Genomic DNA, 23,254 nt, shown 5'->3' on the forward strand with positions numbered 1-23,254 from the left:
GGGTGTAGGCAATGGAAAATGAGATGTTTCTAACTTTGGCCAGGCTTAGCTGGCTCCTCGCAGGTCCCAGCCTGTGAGTCACCGGTACGTGGGCCACCAGCACGGCCTCCCCTCTGGAGGAAGGAGTGGAGGTGGAAAAATAACAAGAGGAAACCAGTTGTTAGTAGTGCCAGCTCCAGTGAGAGTGGGAGGAGGTGGCAGTCCTGGAGAGAAAGGTCAGGGCTGCATTGCAGGCTGCTGCCTGATTTTAAATCCTGCCCTCATGCTAGGAAACTACTTACAGGAACACACTTTTGCAATATGTATAGAGGGTCTGGGCTGATCTGAAGGGAGAATGAAAGCCTCCATCAGCAGCCAGGGGTGATGGAGGATTTGTTTATGGTCCCTGCTCACTCATCTCCTCTGATTTCTACTGAGCTGAACCTGAGTGCCCTGTAAAAACCAAATTTTGGTCCCTTGCAAACATTGTAAAAGATGTACTTTTCAGATGTACTGGGAACAGATACATCCAAAATTAAAATAAAATAATGTGGGTATCCAGCCTCTTCTGGTGCCTCAGCTCTCCTAACTGGTGCTAACTGGAATGCACCAGTGTGGGACACAAACCTCACCTACTGTTCCCATGTCCCAGCCATCAGTCCAGGAACACTTGGCAAAGCTGTGCTGTGACACCTCCCCTTCCCACAGGGATATCTGCAGCTGTGGATCAGCAGCTCTGTTCTCCATTGCCTTGCAAGAATTCCTTTTCTCCTGCACCCTCCCATCTGACAATTGCCACCAGTTGCCAGTGATTTTTCTCACCTCCTGTCCCAAGTGCTCAGAGCCAGCTGTCTCTCTGCTGGTAGACTGGCACTTTCCATCAATGAAACCATGTCTTTATGCCTTCAAGGAAATTATAACAGCTCTCGGGGTGGGGGGGGAAGGCACAGCCAGGTAGGATGTCAGGTCAAGGGGGAAACTGCTGTGCGAGACTTGCTGTAACTGGCTGGTGATGCCCCTTCTCCCTGAGCGGGACTAATTTTCCTACTTGGAGCCGGAGCGGGATCTGTTATGCTCAGGCTCCCTCTAGTGCCTCCGTGTCCCGCTGTCCTGCCTCCTCTGGAGATGTACCGACCGTTTGTCCCCGCGGACTGCCCATGGCCCTCGCTGCCCTCCGGCATGGCTCGGCTTCACAGCACAGCCGAGCCCTGTTTGCTCACAGGCTGGGAACAGCCCTAAAATCACCGGCAAAAACAGCCCCAAAGGCACCGGCACCTGCCAGGGCAGGGACTCTTGGGCAGCTGCCGGACAGCCCAGTCCTGGCTCTGCTAGCTGGGGGGAAGGGGGTGGGAAGGAGGGTGGGAAGGTGGCCAAATCCCACAGGGTGCTCGCCCTGACAAGGCACCGCCCTGCACGCTGCAGCTGCTCCTCGGTGGTGTCTGCAGAGCGAGTGGAGATGGGTGAAGTGCCTGAGCAGCCCACGGTGGGAATCCTCCGTGTGAGCCATCAGGGATGCAAAAAAGCATCCCTGCACTCTCCCCACTGCTCAATACCTGCCCAAGAGGGAGCAGTTTGTAGGGTCTGTGCCAAGCAAAGTCAGCTGGACTGATCTACACCTGAAAGTGCTCACCACTGGTTTGGTGTTCACTGGGGAGCTGCGCTATCACACTGCGTCCAGCATCCCACGTGAACCTGGCCTTTCCTTGTCTTCTTCCTGTGGAAATTGGGAGGAAATTCTTTCATATTTTGGGAAATGAAGAGAGCCAGCCTCTTTATAAGCCCTTGTAAAACTCAGCCTGGCTCAGCTCTGGCACTGGCACCATGCTTGACAATGGACAGTCCCTGACATTACTGAATGGGGGCAGCCCCAGAAATTCCTTACCCCAGGGCAAAGTCACCTCACAGGGAGGGAGGAGGCAGGTGGGGAGGCTGCTGAAATGGGGTGTCAGGCCAGACATCAAAGACCATGAGTGTGCATGATGTAAGGACAGTGACCGAGATACAGCGGTCAAAGGCACTGTGGGATTTTTGTGCTATGATTTTTTCATAATTGTTTTGCAGCTGGAGTAATTACCATCCTATTTAACGAGCACAGCTCCTTTAATAGAGGACACTTGGGCTAAGGTGCACTAGTTAAGTCTGTAATCACTAGAAGCATGACTAAAGGTTTTGAACTGGCCAATCGTTCTCAATAACACCACAATTAGAGGCACAGCAGCTCATCAGGGCATAGGAGAAATTCAAGGGGGCTCGATTACCCAGCAGGGTACACAGGCCCTGGTCCTGCCTTGGATCCTCCTTTTCACCTTGTTCTCTGCATTGGTTTGCAGTGATTTATAAACTGCAACTGGATATGTTACACTCAGCCCCATAAACGGAATGTTCTTCCACAGTTTTATTTTATTAATTTGGCTTATGGATCTTGTCATCACCTGGGCATTAAGCACAGCTTCTCTAATCCCCACCTGTCTGACTGCTCGTCTGAGTGGCCCCAGCAGCAGCTGGGAAACACTCCCAGGGAGATCCAACAGCAATAATTGCAGCAAGACCCTGAAGAAACTTGGAAAAGGTGGATTAGTTTAAAAGATCAAGAGTTTTCATAATCTAATGGCCAAGCTCAGGGGGCTGACAGCCTTTCTGCCTTTTGAAATGCACTGGAGACAAACACACCTCTGGGATTCAGTTCTGTCTTCCACTGAGCTTGGCTCTTTGTGTTATCAGGAAAGTCAGGGTTTCTCTCTGCTGTTGGCTGCAATTAGCTGGCCATAGGGATGTACAAATATTTTAAGACTGGAGCTCTCTACAGTGGAAGGAATTTGAAAAAACAACAGTTTAAAAAGTCAGATGTTTGCATATCAGGGAGGATTTTGAGCAGACCTTTATATTCCCAGCTGCAAAATGCCAGTAAAAGAATATTGCTATTTTCATCTATTTTTACAAAACAACTGCCCAGAATGGGGGCGGGGCTGCAAAATGAAGCCAAATACACTTTGCATCTTAGGTCTTGCTCAAAATAACAGAAATACTGAAATTGAATTGCATTATCTTTCTTTTTCATGCCTGTTTTCATTTCACTCTCATCAGCATTACCCAACTACCAAGGACAATCTATTTTTCCCTGTTTTTATAAAATAGGAAGAGCTTGTTTATAGCTATCTGAACTTGGGGCAGAGTAGCAATTGCTCTGCAAGCAATCAGCCACTGAAACAATGTCCAGTTCACTCTCTGTACTGGCCATGGGGTGTTTGGTCTCTGGGCTATTTTTTTCAGTCTGGGTAACTTTAAACAATTCACTTGTGCCTCTCATTGTAAAATAAAGGCAACGCCATCAAAAGGTGGCAGTCTGTTCCCACAATGCAGAAGAGCCTGGGCCTTTTCTGCTCATTTTTCAGAGGTTCACACTTGAAATCACAGCAGCCTTGGCCAGAAATGCTGCAACTGGTCAAGAGATACAACCCGAGGGGCTTGGCCAAGCGTGGCCTTCGGTTCCCCTTATTCCTGTGCCCCTTCACCGTGGGAGATGCCCCAATCCATCACCACAAATCCAGTCTTTCCTCGGACACCTCCAGGGACGATGGCTCCACCACCATGCTGGGCAAACCATTGCAGTGTCTGCCCTTTAATGAGGACATTTTCCCATCACAATCATCATTTCAGTGTCTTTCACAGACTGAAATATCAAACTTCAGTCCTTGTCTTTTGCGGGAGTGAAACTTCAGCCTCGCAGCCTGGTCAGAACACGGCACACCTGCACTGTGCCACGTCTGCTGGGCATGGGGAGTTGTGGAGTCACCGAGGTGGCACAGCTTTCTGTCTGAAAGCAACAGAGCTGTTCGAGCCTCCGGTGCTTCATACCATAAAGATGAACAGCTTTGAGTGAACCCGCTCTGAGGAGCATTGCCTGTGCGAGACTACATTGCCCGAGCGCGGGGAACGAGCAGAAGAACCGAGCCCGGACTCCGATGGGGCCGAGGGCCTCAGGCTCCCGCAGGCGTCGGGCAGAGCCCCAAGCAGGGCGGCCTCGGCTCCCGGCTCCCTCGGCCCCCGGCCGGCAGAGGCCATGGTCGGGGGGCACCATAGCGGGGGGACCGTGTTGCTGGGAACCGCGTTACGGGGGGAACCGCGTCGCTGAGGGACCGGGTCCGCCACGTCGCTGGGTGTTGCGGTCCTGCCGCGGCGGGGCCTTCCCGGGGCGGGAGCGGCCTCAGGTCCCTCACGGAGCGGGAGCGGCGGCCGCGGGAGCCGGGGCAGTGCGGGCAAAGAGCAGCGGTTCGGGAAGGCAACGGGGAAACTGCCGGGCGGAACTACAGGACACGGGGTTCCGGCCCGGCCCTGATTCCCGGCAACCCCCGCGGTGCTCCCTCTCTTCCGGTCCGTCGGCGGCGGCGAGCGCGGCTCCGGTGAGGGCGGCCCCGGCACCATCCGCGCCCATCCGGCACCATCCGCGGGTCTGGCCGGGCGGAGGGGCCGGGTCGGGGCTGTCGGAGCGGGGCGGTAACCTGGGCTCGGGGCCGGGCGGGCTCTGTGCGGGAGCCTGGCGCCCCTCGGCAGCCCGGCCCGGCTGAGCCGTGTGTGTTTCTCCCGCAGGTGCGACCATGGCCAAGTCCAAGAACCACACCACGCACAACCAGTGTGAGCGGGCGGGGATCCTGGCGGGTTTAACCGGGCTGGGACCGGCGCGGTGATGGCAGCACGGCCTGCCCGGGGGTTTGTGCGAGATGAGGTGGTGCTGCACGGGGATCGAATGGGGGATTAGAAGGAGTGTGATAAGAGTCGGGACCTGTTTGGGCTCAATGTAGAATTAATACGTAGGTAGAAAAATAGGAGCTTTTACGTTGGAAAACTTGGGGTCGGTCTCTTCTCCCAGGTAACCAGCAGTAGGATGAGAGAATGCAGACTCAAGCTGTGCCAGAGGAGGTTTGGGTTGGACATTAGGAAGAATTTCTTCACAGGGAGGATGCCTGGACATTGGAATGGGCTGCCTGAAGAGGTGGTGGTGTCACCGTACCTGGAGGTGTTCAGGAAAAGGCTGAACCTGGCACTCGGTGCTCTGGTCTGGTTGGCTGGGTGGTGGTGGTGGACTCTGAGATCTCAGGCCTTTTCCAACCTGAGTGATTCCATGCTGGTCACCACCAGCTAAGCAGGCAGAGGGACCTTTTGCAAGAGCAGGCAGTGACAGGACACAGGGGAATGGCTTCACACTGACAGAGTAGGCTTAGGTTGGATATTAGGAAGAAATCCTTCCCTCTGAGGATGACACCAGGTGCCCAGAGAAGTTGTGGCTGCTCCATCCCTGGAAGTGTCCAAGGACAGGGCTTGAAGCAAACTGGTCTGGTGAGAGATGCCCTTGCCTTTGGCAGGGGGTGGAACAGGATGGTCTTTAAAGTTATTTCCAACCCAAGCCATCCTGTCATTGTGTGATGTTCCTGAAAAGCGTTGTCCCTGGGATCCTGTGCAATCCAGAGATGGCCACAGTGATGAAGTAGTTCATGGCTAGGGTCTTTCATCAGTGCTGTGCTTAGCAGAGGTCACAGATAGGTTCTGCTGGGTCCTGCACAGTGACAGTGCCCTCTGACACTGACCACAAGGGCTGCAGTTTATTAATGAGTGAGGCTTTTACTCTGCTGGTGGTGCTGTCAGGGTGTCATCAGTTAATGAGATGAGATGAGCTGCCTGAAATCTTTGGATTGGAGGCCCATGCAAAGAGATGGGCATAGAGGTGTGTTTTTAATTGAAATGCAGTTTGGATAGGAAGGGTCTGGAAATTGTCTATTCCACATCATTTTGATAGTCAGGTACACTTACAAAAGAAACTAATGCAGCTGCTAAATAGTAGCAGGAACTGGAATTTAAGTGATTGTCTTGTTTTCCACATAGCCCGTAAGTGGCACAGAAATGGCATCAAGAAGCCCAAAACCCATAGATACGAATCTCTCAAAGGGGTGAGTATTTCTGCTGATGTTGCCAGGCTGTTGAGTCACTGAGGCTTAACTGTGAAAAAACCCAGAGTTTGTATTATTTTGACTGACACTTTCTTTGCAGACAGAGGCCTGTGTTTTAGGGGGTCAGAACCACTGTGGGGTTCAGTTCTTTCGCTTACCTGACATGCAGCTGGGATGTTTCTGACCCACATGAAATCTGCTCTTGTATGTCTGTGAAACTGCATTTTAGTCAGTGGCCAGTTTTGTCCCTGTCCTGTTCTGGTGGCTGTCACCAAGTCCAGTTAAATGGTTCCTTTCCCTTTTGAGTCCTGCTGGGTCTCCTCCTCTCCTCTTCTGCTCTCTCCTTCAGTATTGTTTTACTGTCTATACTAATCCAGATAATTTCACTTGCAGGAAATTAAAAAAAAAAAAAGAGGAATTAGCATTTCTGGGCAAAACACATGAAAGTGACAAATGATATTGCTTTTTCTGAGATTATCCAAATGGTACAACAGGATCTTTTTTCACACTTGAAAGGAAAAACAGTAAATTTTGTGTTAGGTGAAGGTTGTGATTTTATTTACTTTGTAGATGTCAAGCCTTTTGGAAGTGGTGCAAAGCTCAGTGAGGGTTCAATCCTGCCTCTCCTGCACCTTTGCCTGTCCTATTGTTTCTTTATGTTTATTGCTGGGGTTTAGGATTTTTTGTTTGTTTATGGTGGTTAAGGAAAACAGCTGTTAAAACCTGGTTGCAGATGACTAGAACAATCTTTTTGAAAAATCAGAAAAGAAGTCTGAACTAGTCACAGCCTGCATTTGGGAATAATTGGAACAATATGGAGCTACAAATGTTTTTATAGATGTCTCTTCTGCAACATGGCTTATTTTTCCTTTATTTTTATAGGTTGATCCCAAGTTTCTGAGGAACATGAGATTTGCAAAGAAACACAACAAGAAGGGGCTGAAGAAGATGCAGGCCAACAATGCCAAGCAGGCAGCTCAGCAGGCTGCTCAGCAGAAAAAGGACTGATGTGCTTTAACAAGAAGACCCAGTTTTCTTACTGGCATGTGTGTTACAGCATTTTTTAAAATAAAATTGTATGTAACAAAGCCTTCACCTCCTGAATTTGAGGAGAGGCCTTGTTTGAGTTGTGTTTTAGCTGCCAGCTGTGCATCAAGCCTGTGAGTAGTGATCCAGGGGAGCCTGACTGGCTTGCAGTTCCCTGGATCCTTCCTGTGCTTTTGAAAACTGGGGTGACATTTTTGTTCTCAGGTACCATGACTTTATTGATAATTCCTGGTGCTGCTAGAGCAAGTTGAAATTTCCAAGGGTTGTTACATGTCTGCTGCTTTGGTGTGTGGTTCCCTACAGCTGTGGGAATCCAGGGAAACTGGGGGGGAAGGAGTGCTGGATACCACAGGAGTTTGTGCTGGAGTTGGTGTGTGTTGTATCCTGAAATATTTGTAGTGATTGAAGCATTAATGGAGCTACTCATGGGAACATGTAAGGGTTTAGGAATATACAAAATGCACCTTTTTAAACAGTGATTTTAGGGAATGTCTTCACTCTAGTACTGTCTGATGAAATGTGTTGGCTTGGGGAGATGAGGGGGATAACGATTGAGATCCCGGGAGGAGCTGAGCCCGGGTTTTGCTCCTGCTGTTTTGTACATCAGGGGAGAGCTTCACTGTCCAGGGTCCCCCCAAAGCTGGTCAGGCTGTGCTTTCCACTTCTGGCACGAGGCACCTGTTGGAATGCTGCCAGCTGTTCTGAGATTGCAGTTCCTGTGCGTGTCCACCCGGTGGGGTAAATCGGCAGAGCACACCAGGGCTGGAAGTTCACATGGACCTGACTTCAGTAGAGCAGCAAAACACTTGCAGGATAAAAATCTATTTTAACTAGGAACATCTAATCCATGTAGTTTTTAATAGTTTAGTCAATTACCAAAATTATGTGTGTTAGCTTGAATTCTTTCGGGCTTAAATTCAAAAATCTTTTCCCAGTTCTCGCTTTTTAATTGTTTCTGACCAATTAGGAAAACCCACTCAGCCCTAAACAAAGCAATATAAAGAGATTTACTAAGTTGAAACTCACAGGTCAAGGGGGTTGTAAAGTCAGGGATGTCTGTAGCCCTTAGCTGTCTGATTCCTGCTGTGTGCAGCTCTTGGGCTTTTGTGGAGGTTGGTGTTAGTCAGCCTGTTACAAATAAGTATTTGGGGGGCTTAAAGGATCACCAGCAAAGGTATCAGTAAAAACCAGATTTAATATTAAGCAACGGCATGACAGAGTTCATTGGCAAGGTTCACTCCATTGCTTGCTAGATCATTAAGGCACACAGTGGAGTTGTTGCTGGTACTGAAGGATATTGGAGTGGCTGGTCCAGCGAGGGTCAATGTGGAGTAGCTGTGTGGTAAAAGAGCAAAAGGAAAAAAAACTCTGAACAGGGCACTGGGTGTTTGTCAGTCTACACCTTTACCTGTGTGTCTGCAGATTTTCTGCCCAGTGTAAGTTCTGCATTTTAAGTCTCTAGCACTAAAACTTCTATAAGAAAAAGGCAAGAAGGGAGATTTCATCTCAACCCCCTTGATGTCTTCCCCAGAGTGTCTGTCTTGTGGGAGTAGCTCACCCACAAGATGCAGTCTGAGGGAAGAGAGAGGCAAGGGTCAGGCTGAGAAGAGGATGTTGGAATGTTAAGGAGAAGCAGAGGGCAAGATTTGGGCTTCCTGTGGCTCCAGGCAGCTCCCCCAGGCCTGGCTTCAGAAGCAGCCTTTTCATCTCGCTGCCCTTCATGCTGCCCTTCAGTGGGACAGCTTCCCAAATAAGGCCTTGCTGACTTTCTGACCAAAATAGCGGCTGCGTGACAAAATGCAGCCCAGAGGAACGTAACCTTAATCCAGGCATCATTGTGTAGCAAGGGACAGGAATTTTGTGAGCTTCCACAGGTGTCAGGTTTGTTGTGTGCTCCCAGCTCATGGGGTGGTTCTGCAGGACGCTGCCTGGACATCAGTGACCACCTACTACATTTGCTAACCCTGTGACGCCTGTGTTCATAGCTTTCCTCTTTGTACAGTTGTCCCAACCCCAAAGGGGAAGCTGGGGAGGGGAGTTTGTGCTGACTCTGCCTCCAGGTGGGTCTCCATCCTCTTTCTCCTGCCTTGTGAAATCATGTGAGTTCTGTTGGTGAAGTCAGGTTGGAGATCCTTTTTGGGGACATTACGTATCAGGAGCCCAGGAGGGGGCACCAGCAGCTGTGGCCCACTTGAAACTATTCCTATTACGCAGAGCTCTCTCATCTTTGATATTTGAAAACTGCAAAACTCTCGTGATGAAGTGTTTGGTATCCTGCAGGAAGACAAAGAGCTCAAAAGCATCTCAATGCTTAACAACTGCTGTACATCAGCTTATACATCTCGTGCTTGCTGTTGCTGTACGTCATACTTGCTGCAGATTATTTCTCCCTTTTGCAATTAAGAGGACTCAGTATCAAGTTCCAGTTTGGCTCCTTTCTCTGTTTTGACTTAAAAAAGAAAAAAGGCAAAGGGCGTGTAACCAAATACCAAATCATCTCATTTGGCAAAGGTGAGCCATTGCTCTGAAAGCCAAGAGCACAGAACTGGGGTGGGGGGGGGGGAATCAAAGCCCTGCAAAATGCTCTGATGGGGCAAGATGTCCACTGGGGACACTGATGTTCACAGTGATGATAAAAAGTAGGGCTAGACACGTGTTGCTGTATCCCCCTTTACTGCCTTTCAATAGAGTAGTCAAAAAGAAGCAGCAACAGAACATGAGTTCTGCTTTGCCCAGGTTTCAAGGCTGTTGCAGGTGTTTTTACACCACAGGGGCTTTGGCTTGGTGAAGTGCTTGTCTGATGTACCTTAGCTCATGTTACACTGACACTGCCCTGCTGGCAGATTTAGGCAGAGGTTTTATTAGGGCAGTGAGTACCAAATTCCATCTGAGCTTCCTGCAGTCACTTGGTTCACACAGCAAAGTTTTATTGAGGGCTGAGGAGAGGCTCCAAATATGCTGATAAAGCTGCAAACCAGGACAGGAGTTTAAATCTACAGCAAAGGCAAGCATATAAATGGTCTTAGAGTTGTGGCAGTGTCTGGTGGCATGGACTGCTGTCACCTGCCTGCACAGCTCCTGTCTCTGCTGGGGAGGTAAGAGCACACAGATCTAGGGACTGTTTTAGACACTGGTAAATTACTTTTTGCCTGATTTTTAAAAAAAAATGTTAATTGCTTTAGCTTCCCCAGACAATGTGGACTTGTGTCATATTCCTCAAATGCTTTTGGACACCAGAGGTTCAGTGCACGTGTGCTGAAAACTGTGAACTGGTTTGGAGTTGCACAGATCCATGGATTGCTCAGGGTGGTTTTCATTCACTGTTAGCACATGCCCTGTGTGGGGGCTCAGCCAGGCTGATCCTCCTGGGGGACTGTTTTTTCAGCCTGCTCACCCACTCGCTGGCCTGTCATGTCGTGTCACATTCCTTGTGCAGTTGTTCCTGTGTTTTAGCCAACAGTGAATCCACCCACAGCTCCTCACCCTGCAGCATTTGCTGTCTGACTAGGACAGGCAGTGTGTTAAGGCAGGCCACCCTGGCAGCAGTTTTCCTGGCTTCCCAACCTCCTGTTCTAAGGATGAGAAAAGCCTAAATAGTCCCAGTGTATCTGCTTCTCTAGTGACAAGTTTTGGCTGCTACAAGACCTTTGTCTTCTCTCTCCTGCCACCACTTTCCCCGCTTTACTCTTGGAAAAGGGTGGGCAGCAGGTGAGGCTGTGGCTTTCTGCTGCCATTGCCATTGAGCCAAGAAGGAAGAGCCAAGACACAGGGTCAGGTGGCTCTTCCCAGCCATTCTTTTCCCTGGGTCACAGCACAGTCCAAGCCACCCTGCTGACTGAAGGAAAGGGGTTAATCTTATTTTCTCTCTTGTTCATTCTCCAGGGAGCCAAAGCCTATCAGTAAGCAGTGAGGAATATCTTGGAGAAGTCCTTTTTGCATGCTGGAATTTGGCCAGGACAGAGGAGGATAAGGGGGCTGTCAGTGGTGGCTGATGTGATGTGAGTGCAGGTGTGGGTTGCCCATGGGCTGGGTGGCCATGGTTGTGGGGACAGCTGGCATCACCTCAGCTCCTGGCTGAACCCAGCTATTGGCAACTCTGGAGGTTCCCAGGCCTGGGGTAAAACATGAGGACATGCTGTGTCCTCACAGGTTTCAGTGGGAAACAACTGCTGCTGCTACACTGCAGAGGTGGAAAATGTTTCTTTTTCATCTCTAGGCTACAGATTAGTTGGAGAGAGAATCTGTTAACACCTGGGAGCATTTCCTGTCACAGGATTCTTAGACCCATCTTTCCATTGCCTTCTGGTGCACCTGTAGTCCTGCTGAATCTGCAGGTAGCTATGACATCAAGGGCTTGGAATTAATGGGGAGACCCCTTTGAGTGGGTCAAACAGATGTTTGCATTAGGGCTGTTTCCAAAATACCCTAGGTTTCTAACTGACAAGTTCATTTTCTTAGTTCTTCTGTTGTTATAAATCTTGGTTTAGCAAAGTATTTAGTGCTGCTTGTCCAGAGGAAAGACACAGCCATGTCCTTGCAAATAATCGACCACCTCTCTCATCCCTGTTTTCCCTGAACTGCAGTATTTCATCATTGCTATAAATGAGATTGTGTCACAGCTGCTTTAGGGTGTTATTTCCACAGAAGTGGGGGAAAAAAAAGTCTGGTTTGTGGAGGAAAGGCAGAGGGAGAAGCAGCAGACCTGGGGCACTGGCCCAGCAGCGTGGCCATGCAGGGCTGAGGGCAGCACGGCCGGGGCTTGCACCTGCACAGTGCCGTGCCTGCCCTGCCAATGTTTGTTTTGCTTGGGTAAACGATTGACTTTAGCAACACGACTGCAATGTGGGAGTTGTGCTGGGGCTGTAATTCGATGGGAGGAGGCAGCTATGTGCAGGGAGAGCTGCTAATGCCACAGGAATGCTGCACTTCCTTGGGATGAGAGGAGACGGTGCTGTGGCTCCTTGGCCCTGCTGTCACCCTGTGCTTGGGAGCTGAGACCCAGAGTGGGCTTGTGCATTTCTCAGTGGCCCAGATCGATGTGATTTGCCAGGGAAAATTGGGTGTGTCATTTTTTTGTAGTGAGGCTCCCACCCAGGGCTGCAGGAGGACTATGAGGGGCCAGTACCTGCCTCCCACCAGGCTGGGAGAAACAGGAAGGAGCATCCAGTCCAGCTCAGGAATGGCTTTTATTCATGTTTCCAAAGCAAACTGAGGTCTTGTTTGGGCATTACAGGGTGCCAATCAGGCTGGCAGGGAGGAGAAGGAGGTGTATCCTTGGGATAGCCAGGGTGAGAGTAGGGAGGAGAGGGACTGTCCCTGGCACATAGAGTTCAGTGATGGCTGAAGTGGGTTTTAATTAATATTTCATTGCTAAAATGCTGCCAATGCTCCAGTTAAACCAGCAGGCACCAGTGCCAGCTCCCAAGCCTGCTCACCATGGGAGGGTTAGGAGATGGAGCATGGCAGCTCCCCACAAGCACTCATGGCTCTGTTGGATGGACTTTGCTGTTGGGCTGGCAGCAGAATACCTCCCTGGAGGCTTGAAGCTCCAGCTGTGATGTCACCTTGCCAGAAGCAGCCCCCAACAGTGGTTTCATTAATCATGAGTTCACAACAGGGGTGAAGCTGTCACTGAACCTCTAAGGAATGACCAGCTGAGGCACTGGGTATTAACAGGTTTTATTTCCCCCTGGCCACCCTTCTCAGCACTCAGTCTTCATGCTGGTAGCCAGGGGACTGAGTCAGGAAGATGAGATGCAGAGCAGGAGGGTTTAGGAGATTCAAGCTGTCCATCTGGCCTCAGATTTATTCAACCCCCTTCATAAACTCCAGGAACTCTGCCAAGGGGAAGACATTGGAGACAAGAGGTGTGAGGTGAGACTGAAGTGCCCTCACAGCTGTCAAGTTGCTCTTGGCAGCTTTTCCCACCCCCATCTCCTTTTCCACCCTCACGATATGCGAGAGGCCAAGGGGGGGATGGCTACTGCTCCTCTGACTGTGGCAAGAACTTGTGACTCCTGCTGGAAATGTCACTGGAGCCCAGCATCACCCTCAGCTGCCACCACATGGGCTGGGCATCATTTTGTCAGCACCACATTCAAAGATTCAGCCCCTCAGAAATGGTGCTGGTGTTAGCGGGGGCAGGAGGGGACTGGTGAAAAGTGGCAGTGCTTCAGTGCAGCAAGGGGACAGGTAAGGCAGCCCCAGGTCCTTGCTCCCATTTCACAAGTGTAAGAACCCCCCATCCCTGTGCATGTGCTCCTGTCAGATGTATTGCCCAGCACTGCCTTCATGAGCTTGTGCTCATCCAAGAAAGCAGCCAAGACCAAGGGAGCTGCCCAGGGGCATGACTAAGGGCTTGTGACCGAACCACATGCAAGGAAGTCCTACCATCATAGTCAATCCTGCCATCATTGTTTTTATCCCCATCTTTCATCAGTTCCTCTATGTCATCCTCAGTGATGGTCTCTCCTGTTGCCTGCAGCATGATCTTCAGCTCCTCAAGGTCGATGTAGCCATCAGCGTTTCTGTGCCAGGACAGAAGAGCTCAGGACCAGACAGAGCTGCTGGGGAGGGGGGCCAGGCTGGCTGTACCCCTCCCACCACCCCACCTTGCTGTGCTCATGGCTCTTACTTATCAAACATCCTGAAGAGGTCTGAGAGTTCCTCTTCAGTTTTTCCTTTGCTGTCATCTTTCATACACCGCACCATCATAACCAGGAACTCATCAAAGTCCACGGTGCCGCTGCCTGAGGGAAGAATGGACATTCTGGGGCCAGCTGGCCAGCCCTGGGACCCTGACTGAGCTCCACTCTTCTCCATGAGCAGCTCCACCAGACTGTTCCACCCAGCTTCCCTGCACAGCCATGTGAATTCAGAGCCCCAAAACTTTAAGTGGTGGTGTTAAACCCATTATTGTTTAAGTTAAAAACCAAGTGCCATCAGTGTCTCTACAAGTCAAACTGGAAGAATAAACAAAGTCTGATGCCTCAGTCTCTTCTCATACTGGGCTTGAGGAATGCAGGAAAGGAGAGCCCAGCTGGAGCCATCAGCTGGAGCTACAGGGGATGGACAGGCAATGCCAATGAGGGATCACCCTTCCCTTCAGTGACCAAGGGCCAAAACTCAGGAGGGCAGCCCTGCAGCAAGAGTCAGCTCTCAGGATGCTGGAAAAAGTGACTGAGGCCCTTCTCTGACCTTGTAAGTGAATTTTTACCTTTCACAGTCATTTTGCCTTGGCAAAAGTCCTTCTGGAGGCACCAAAGGATGGAAATTCTTGCTATGGAGATACCTGTCCATCGCATTTAGGTATTAATATTGAAAGCTCCAGAAGGAAGGCATTCATGCAGTGTGGTTTTGCACCTGCACTATAGTAGTGTTGTTTTCAATGACTCACATGCTTTCCTTTTTTGTCTGATTTTTAGCTGCTATTTTATTTTCTAGTTACTCAGTGTGCTATTTCTGCCCAAATGCCCACAGTGGATTTTGTTATGTGTGATCATCAGTACACGGATTTAATCAGTATTGACAGTTAGTTATGTGGGGGTGTGTACACTTGAGCAGTGAGAGTCTTTCCTGATCAAATCCTCTAAGTGGCATTTCTGAAAAGGCAGTTCCTACATTCAGCCTATATTTTGTTTTTTAAAAGGATCTGTACAGTTTCACAATACCTCCCCAAAATCAGTTCAAGCAGTCTGATTGCTGTGGGAATAAAAATTTCTATAGTTCCTTTTTGCCTGGAAATTCCATAAAGGAGCCGTGCTGAGGTCTGGTGGGTGTTTAGTCTCCTTTGAATTCACAGCAGGTTGCACCCCACAGCTGTGACTGTCCCCAGCACAGATCCTGCCAGCACTGCACAGATGGCCCCACACCCCCAGATGTGGGGATGGTGCTTGGGAGAGCAGAAGAAACCCAAACTTCTCACCATCTTCATCCACCTCATCTATCATCTCCTGCAGCTCCTCAGGGGTGGGGTTCTGCCCCAGCATCCTCATCACCTTCCCCAGCTCCTTGGTGCTGATGCAGCCATCCTCTGCCCCCAGCACGAAGATGTCAAAGGCAGCCTTGAACTCTGGAGAGAGAGGGGAGAGGAGAGGTGAGGGGGTCCTGCCCTGCAGCTGGAGCCTGCAGGCAGGGGGCTCATCCCAGGCACAGCCTCCCCTGACTGTGCACCCAGCAGTGCCCAGGCATGGCCTGGTGGGACACCAGGCACACCACAGAAACTGCCTTGCTGGCAATGCTGGTGGATCAAAATCCCTGGGCCATGCCCTGCCTTGGCCAGTGTGACCAAAGCATTTTCCAGAACATTCTTGCTGAGGCAGGCAGGGCTGCTGCCTGGGGAGCTCCACTTCAGGCTGGGGGTCAGGTTGAAGGTGCACCTACCATTTTTTTGCTCTTCTGTCAGCTGCTCAACCTGTAAGGAAAACACAGACACCAAGTAATTTTAATTTTGTCAGCATCACTAACTGCTAAAAGGACATGTTGTTTGTCCAACAACCTTGGCCAGGGTCAACCAAACCTCACAAGAGGCAACCTCATGGACCAGGGAATGTACAGCCAGAGGGGTTTTGACACAGCAAGTTTTTGTAGTCTAAGAGGTGCTTCCCTTTAAAAAAAATTATTCACATCTCCTTTGAAGAAAACATAACTTCTCTAGAGTAGTAGATGCTAATACATGGCAGAAATGCCTTTGTACAAGCAGGGAAAGCCCACTGGGAAAAGAATATGCCTCTGTCAACCATTTGGGGATAACTTCTTATTTCACTGCAGGATGGCTGCGCTGCTGAGGGCTGCTCACATGTGGGCCAATGCCAGATCAGAGCTGAGATGTGCTTGAGAGTTCCCTGGGGAGGGAGAGGTACACAAGACTATCCCTGGTAGCTGTTTTTCAGGCCCAGATTGAGGGAACTGCTGCCCTATCCAGAGCTTAACTGCTCTGCTTCCATCTCAGCCAGTGTTCTTACAAAGGTGTCTGGCTGAAGGGAGCTGCTATTCCCTTCAGTCTGTTTTGGGAATCTCTGAAGGAATGGCCTGTGGAGCCAACAGGCATTAGCTGACACGGGCTGGCAGACTGTTCCCAAACTCTGCCTAATTCAATCCCCACAGACCATCAGTGGGAGCTTATAAGATGGCATGAATTAATGAAAATAATCAATAAGGAGAGCAAAGGGATATCAATCAGTTCTGTGCCATACCTGTTTAAGTGCCTTTCTCCAGGTACTGCCTGGCTGAACTTGCTGCCCTCACCACCATGTCCAACTGCCCCTTTGGAAGCATCTATGAAAACATCAACTTTTCCTTCCTATGCTGGTCCTATGCCTCCTGGATCAGCCAGGTAGGACCCCATGCCTGCCCTGGCTGACCCCACTAAAGTCTCCTTGCTGCCACCCCCATGCAAGTGGCCCCCAACACCCATCCCTGCCAGGGTTTGTTTGGGGCAGGACCTCACAACCCAGGGTTGTCTCTTTGAGTGAAAGCTGATTCTTTTGCCCCAAAGGGCAATGGTTTTGAAAAGCCATCTGGTTCTTCCTGCTTGCAGCAAGAAGCAGAGAAAGCACTTTTCCTTAGCAGGACAGATCCTGTGGGAGCAGGCAGAGCATTTTATCCCACTCCCCATGCTCCAGGAGGTGAGAACTTGGCAGAAAGCACTAAGGATGGTGGCAGGATTTTTCTCCACTGCTGGAGGAAACCCAAGCCCAGTGTGTTTCTGGTGCTGCTGAAGGCAGGCAGGCAGCTGCTAGCCCTCTGTAGACATTTTTTGGGCAGAGCAAGAGCAGCCACCACCACGATGGCCACAGCCAGTCCTGCTCTGTAACATGACACTCCTGGCGCTATTTATAAGCCTGGGGGAGAGGTGCTGGAGATAAAGATGAGCTCCCTGATTGTTCCCAGGCTTTGGTATTTATCCTTGCAGACCTTTATCTGGACACTTGTCCCTGGCACTGTTCTAGGCACCACTTAACAGAGCCCAAAAATTTTCCCAAAATAGCTTTGTGTTTGCACACCCTTATCTAGGCATGAGTGGGTAAGATGAAAATCCATTGAGTTCTATGGCTGCATGTAGGGGATTTGGCAGAAATGTAATATTAATATATGCTCTCAGCATGAAGAAAATATACAACTATTCTGTTTTGAAGCCTCCTTGAGTACTGTAGTGATGGATGTGGTGTATATAAATTAAATGCATTGTTGCTATAGAGTGACATTTTTGTCACAGAAAGCTCTCTTGAGCTGTTCATAGTTTGCTCTGGACATGGGTGCTGTTTGCTGCCTTATTCCTCTTTTCCCTCCACATCATTGCAGGAACAGGTTTTTCTGCCTGCAGTGTGGGGAGGCAAGCTCTAAGCTCACAGCACTGCAGCAGCTGTGGTAATGCCAAGTCTGCTGTATTTTGCTTTTATCAGTTCCTCTCTCCATTCCCATGGTTCCGTTTGAAGTCCGACAGAGGAACCTGAAGTTCTTAATTTTTTTCCACGGGTGAATGTTTTCTTTACAGTCTGAATTGTGAGAAATAGATACACAAAATAGCTGTCTGTCTCAGCTGTGTCTGTCTTGGACTTGTGCCTCTGTGAAGGTGTTGAGAGTTAATGTCCAGGACTCAAACCCTACATTTACCTAATTAATGGCCATGTGGTCTCTATACAATGAGTAAAGAGCCTGTGCCTTGAGTCACAGAGAGCTTATTTAATTAAAAACCTTAACTAGAAAGGCCTGGTTTTCCTTTGATTTTACAGGATCCATTTTTCTCCATTTTGAAGGTGTTGGCTCAGCCTTTCCTGAACCTTTTCACACTATCAGGATCACTACAGGGGTTCCATTTCCGAGGTTCAAGGCTGACCAAAGGACAGGGGATGTGTGAGCATTGGGGTTTTTTTTCTTCAGTTACCTACCAAGGACTATATTCCTTCCCTCTAAAAACCTTGGCATAACAATAAGACTGGTATGATGGATTTTTTGTGCTCTTGCTTAAAATCAAACTTGATCTGCTGTATATTTAAGGGGGGGAAAGCACCAAAAAGCTCTTACTGTAAATCCAGTTATGGATGCAATAGCAATCCACACAATCCAGAATCTATTTTCATCCTTATTCCACTTGCACATCTCTGTCTGTCTGCATCACAGAATAATGCAGAGTTCTTATTACAGACCAAATAGTTTGGGTGTACACAGTGAGCGCAGTGTGCAGCTGTGGAAGTTAAAATAGCCAAAGGATGCTCCACGTTCCCCAGGGCATAGCTCACATTCTGGATTCTGCACAGAGCAGGACCAGCAAAGCAGAGCAGGAGGTTTGGAAATAACTGAGAAAAAAACCAAGGTTTTTTTTAAATCCCCATGAAAAATATTCAGCTAAGGAGTGGGGGAACCTAGCAACGGCAGAGTTGTAAAACACCAGAAAAAAGAGGGTGAGTTTTAACCCATACAAATAATGTTTCTTTCCTGGGAAATCCTCCTCTGCTTTGTCTGGGATAAAACCAAGAGTCATCCCTTATGGTGTGCAGTTTTATTGAGATTTATAGCTTTACCTAGGGGCCATCTCCCTGCTTTACAATGGGGAACCAGGGGGTCGTTGTAAATAATTTAACAGCAGTTGAGAGTTTCACACTTGTAAGAGAAATGTGAAACTTCCAGAGCCACGAGAGAGGAGGGTCAGTGTCCTGGATGACGATGTTGACTAAAAGTTGCTACCCTATAATTATTTCCCATTTCCATTCCTCCAATTATTGCTATCGCAGCTTTGGGGAGCCTACAACAAAAATCCTTAGATCCATTTCAGAGGCCCTCCCCAGCCCGCAGCCCCGGGGGGAGGCACTCACCGCTGCCTTGTAGATGTCATCCATGGCTGGTGCGGGGCTGTGCGGTCACTGAGCGGCGCTGCCCGCGGGCAGGGCTGATATAGGGGGCTGGGGCCGGCCCCGGGCAGCCCCGCACGCCCGGCCCCCCAGGAATGCCTGGCCTGCGTGCCTTGGGACGGGGACACCGCCGAGCCGGCACGTCCGGGGCCAGCCCCAGCCCCAGCGCCAGCCCCGGCGGCAGCTGGAGCTCTCCTCGTGACTTTGTTGTGGGATCAAGGCACCACTTTTCAGCAAGACCCGCCGAAATTGCTGATCTCTTGCGGCTCTTGGCTGTCCTGGCTGGAGCCGTGCCATCATGTCACCTCCACCTCCAGAGTGTTCCCCCTGGGAGCTGCGTTAGATTGTACTGTGCCAAATAGGATTGGGTATTACAGGAAAGGTACATGTCCCAAAATATCCCTGTCCAGTGGGAGCAGGGGGTGTCAGGCCCCTCATCCCCTCTGCTGTGTGTCCCCAAATCCACGGGGACCTGCAGCCGGGGCCCTGGGGGGAGCCTGGGGTGGATCTGTGCGGGCAGACCGGGGCATGGCGGAATGTGCAGCCCCAGGGCCATGGAGGGAAGCGTGGAGGCACACGGAGCTTTGCCCCAATCTTGTGTTTTCAGCTAGGGCTGCAAAATGTGGGGATCATCGATCAAAATGGGGTATCAGCTCTGTTTGATGCCAGGGATAATTGCCAGTCCTTCAGGAAATCATGACTCACTACACCCAGCCAGCTAGCTGACCTGTCCCTGCTGCAAACAGCTAAAATCCACACTCCTGCATTGGCTGTGGATTTACCCTGCTACAATGGAGAGCAAAACACACCAAAGGCCTCCAAGGGATGAGCAATTTTCTCAATGCTGTGAGAAGTGTTTTAATCCACAGCAACGGAGGACAAACCAGTCTTTTTAACGATTCAGGACTCCCTCTTGTGTCCAGAGGGGCTACAGATGGCTCTGGCACCACAGGGTGGCAAAGTCTCACCTCCAGCTGGCTCATGTCAGAATTAGTTTGCAAAACTAAAAACGCAATTAATGCAACTGTTCTTTTTCATCTTTTCTACAAATCTGCCTTTAGGAGGAATCATGCTGCATGGAAAAACCTGCAGTCCCTACGGAATGCCCAAGCCAAAGCAGCATTAACCAGGGAGCCAGGTGGTGTCAGCACAGAGTGGGGATGCAGGTGAGCACAAAGCCATCCCCACATCACATCCTCCCAGGTTTTGAGTCCTGAGGGATTAACTCACTGCAGAGGCTGATAGGAGCTGTGGTCCTGTGGGCACCTGCTGGCCTTGATTTGCTCAGGCTTCAGCCAGCCCTGCCTTTCTCAGCATAAGGGTAGCAGATAAAATAAAAAGGAAATTTGTTACATTTAAGGAATTGATTTTTGAAGCAGTTAGTCTTCCTAATTTGAATTTATTTAATATTTTGGTTGCCTTTAACACACAAAAGTCAGAAAAGGCAGCAGAGGGAAGCAGTTATTTTGTTAAAGGGCATTGCAGCCTGTTCTTAGGTGAGGGCACAGCCTGGGATGGGAGACCTGCTGTTCCCCAGAACCAAACCACCACCCAGAGCCTCCTGGGCAACCCCAGAGAGACCTTCCCAAGGAAGTGCTGCCCCGAGGCAAACCCCAGCCCTGGCTGCTTCTCTGCCCTTGGGATTCACTACAGAGACAGTGGGGTGGCAGGTGCCAGCTCTGGGCACTACCAGGCACCAGGACAGGAGCTGAGGAATCCTGCCTGGCCCTGTCCCTCCATTCTGGGAAGTGATGGCTCTGAGTCACCCTGAAAACAGCCCCTGGGATGTGTCAGAATGTATTTAGGGTCAATGTAGCACAGCAGGGGTGGCTCAACATTGCCTTTAAAAGGTCTGCTGGAGAGAGCTGGGGTGGAATTCAGGCTGGGATGTGGAGGAAGGGTCTCTGTGTGCTTAGAGAGGGGAGATCTGGACCACTGCCACCCTACACACTGGCACGGGAAAGCTGCACATCTGATGCAGGCAGAGACTGACAAACCAGAGCTGAGCCCAGAGGAGAGGATGCAATCCCATCTGGCAGCAGGAGGGAGGTGATGCTCCTCCCGGGGAAGGAGGCACAGGCAAGTGGCACTATGCCCACCCTGCCTCCCACCGGCTGCCTGGACAAAGCTTCCAGCATCCCCTGGCTCTCCCAAGCTGTTTGCTTACAGAAGAACTGGGAAATGGGGTTTTGTAAGGAAACCCAGAGCCTCTGCCATGCACAGCACAGGGAGGGGCCACTGCAGGTTCTGAGGGAAAACCACCCTCTCCTGCTGCTTCCTGTGCCTCCCCACGTGAGCCCCAGGGCAGGGAGGGACTGTGGCTATCTATAGCCTGAGGAGGGCTGCCAGCACAGTGCCTTTCATCTGGGCACGGCTGTCACTGGGGTCAGGTACAGCCTGTTAGCTCCAGCTGCATCCTGACTTGTTGTCCCACTTGTCAGTCCCTCCAAGATACCAAGGCAACTGGGAAGCTTTACTGAGCTTTTCTCCTCCAAAACTTCATTTCAGGTTCTCACTTCCAAGCAGCTGTAACCCACTAACTAGCAGAGGCATTCTTGAGGTCGAATATAAGGAAATAAAAGGCAGAAGCCCAACTAAGTTGCAATTTTATTTGAGATTAGGGATGTTTGCAGGGCTCCTTTGGTTGTGTCAGGGCTTCAAACTGCAGCAAAATGCTCCAGCATCTCCCTTCCCTTGGGCACCTGGCCTTGAGAGAGAGTCCAGACCCAGCAACAGCAAAATTCTTTAATTTACTGCTTCCTAAAGCCTACTGGGAATACTTCAGCTGAAGGAGCCCCCATTTTCCCCTTCCCCAGGCACTCTGCTCCTCTTTGTGGGCCAGGACAGGGCTGTCACCCCTGAGCCACCGCTGTGCCTGCAGGCAGGACCTGCTTTGGGAGGCGGAGACAGGCACTGGTCAATCCCGACAGCTGCGCCAGGGCTGCAAATTTTTATTTAATTAAGGAGACGGGACATTCAGAGGAAGTTTAATTAAAGTTGCTCTCCAAACCCACTTATTATCTCATGAAGAGGCTGAGCTCAGCAGCAGTTCCTGATGCTGGGGCAGCATTAGAAAATCCCTGTTGAGCTGCCTGTACTCTCTGTGCTTTGTCCTTGTACACAACACCTTCGGCTACATCCTGACCAAGGAAAAACATTTTTCAGTGAAGAAAAACCCAAAATGGGTTTTTCCAGTTCTGTTTGCAGACGTGTGTTTGCTTATCTGCCACTGCAGTGCTGGTGGCATTGGAGAGACACCAGCATTGCCCCTGCAGCTCCACACATCCAGCCAGGGCATTTGCACTTGTGTTGTAATTCATACTGAGCTAATTGCATCCTCTCTTAGGTAGCATAAGGGAGGGCAGACAGATGTTGCTTTCATTTTGCTGGAAGGTACTTTTTAACAAAATCTCCTTGATTTGACAGTCCAAAACATAATCCTTCTGTGTGTAATGTAGCACAGAGTTTACTTCAAAGCTTTGATGGATGCTTGATGCATCCTTCTGCCAAAACATAATCTTTCTAGGTAACCTCTCAATTTTAATACACTCAGATACTCCTAAAGAAACTCATTATATCCTCTCTCCTGCAATTTTGTGTTCCTGGGGTGCGCACTGAGCCTGTCAGAAAGGTTGCCATAGAATGACTTCCCCTCAGGGCAACTCAGGTTCAGCTCAGGGGAAAAGGCTGAGGAGGGTTTGCTTGCCATCTTTTAGATTCTCCACTTCTGTTACAAATTCCTGGCAAGATCCTTTAGTGTGTACAGGCTTGAAACACTTCCCCATGCTCAGTGGGACAGTGAAAGTAAAGTCCATGCTGTCAGTAAATCACCCCAAACAACACCCGAGTTCATTCTGGGCCTATTGCTGAGTGAATCAGCCCAGCTCCTCAGCTCTGTTTTTGGGATGGCACCAGGCAGCTCAGTCACAGAACCACTGAGGTGGCACCTCAGCCTGGTGTGACAGTGTCCAAGCCTCCAGCAGCCCTTGGTGGCCACAGATGTGCATTATGGGCTGCCAGCAGCTGGGACAGTGTCACAGCCACAGCGCCGGGAGGGGGCTCAGTCCTTGGCAGCTCCACACTGCAGGGATTACATCCCTCTGCCTTGCACTGGATTGGGCTGGGTCGGATTCATCAGACTGCATTGGACTGGATTCTATTCCATTGCATTGCATTGGATTGGGTTCGATTCCATTGGATTGTGTTGAACTGGACTGGATTCCGCTGGACTCCATTGGACTGGTTTGGATCCGCTGGATTCCGCTGGACTCCATTGGATCGCACTGCACCGCACTGCGCGACGCCCCCGCCCCTCCAGCTCCCCCTAGCGCGGCTGGCGCGCATGCGCGTCCGGATAGACTAGACCCCGCCCGACAGCACCAGGCCCCGCCCCTACATCGAGCACCTCCCTCCACTTTAAAGCCCCGCCCCCTCGCG

The 23,254-nt window shown here is 50.3% G+C and overlaps 2 protein-coding genes across 4 annotated transcripts; one reads left to right on the plus strand and one right to left on the minus strand.

The window, feature by feature from the left end:
* The first annotated feature begins 4,256 nt into the window (after positions 1 to 4,256).
* Positions 4,257 to 7,025, plus strand: RPL29 (ribosomal protein L29). Of its 3 annotated transcripts, none has more exons than XM_009091033.3 (4): positions 4,257 to 4,379; positions 4,567 to 4,611; positions 5,857 to 5,921; positions 6,804 to 7,025. In XM_009091033.3, exons 2-4 carry the CDS (start codon positions 4,575 to 4,577, stop codon positions 6,927 to 6,929), a joined length of 228 nt encoding a protein of 75 aa, XP_009089281.1. In that variant the 5' UTR covers positions 4,257 to 4,379; positions 4,567 to 4,574; the 3' UTR covers positions 6,930 to 7,025. The 3 variants fall into 3 exon arrangements, with proteins under 3 accessions (XP_009089281.1, XP_018770561.1, XP_018770562.1); XM_018915016.3 differs by having other exon boundaries at positions 4,319 to 4,427; XM_018915017.3 differs by lacking the exon at positions 4,257 to 4,379 and adding an exon at positions 4,393 to 4,473.
* A 5,603-nt stretch (positions 7,026 to 12,628) lies between these two features.
* Positions 12,629 to 18,882, minus strand: TNNC1 (troponin C1, slow skeletal and cardiac type). Its single transcript, XM_009091032.4, has 6 exons — positions 18,782 to 18,882; positions 15,351 to 15,381; positions 14,893 to 15,039; positions 13,603 to 13,717; positions 13,359 to 13,495; positions 12,629 to 12,805 (listed from the first exon to the last, which is right to left on the minus strand). Exons 1-6 carry the CDS (start codon positions 18,803 to 18,805, stop codon positions 12,774 to 12,776), a joined length of 486 nt encoding a protein of 161 aa, XP_009089280.1. The 5' UTR covers positions 18,806 to 18,882; the 3' UTR covers positions 12,629 to 12,773.
* Positions 18,883 to 23,254: the final 4,372 nt, after the last annotated feature.

Source organism: Serinus canaria, chromosome 12 (genome assembly GCF_022539315.1).
Source record: "Serinus canaria isolate serCan28SL12 chromosome 12, serCan2020, whole genome shotgun sequence".
Lineage (NCBI taxonomy): Eukaryota > Metazoa > Chordata > Aves > Passeriformes > Fringillidae > Serinus > Serinus canaria.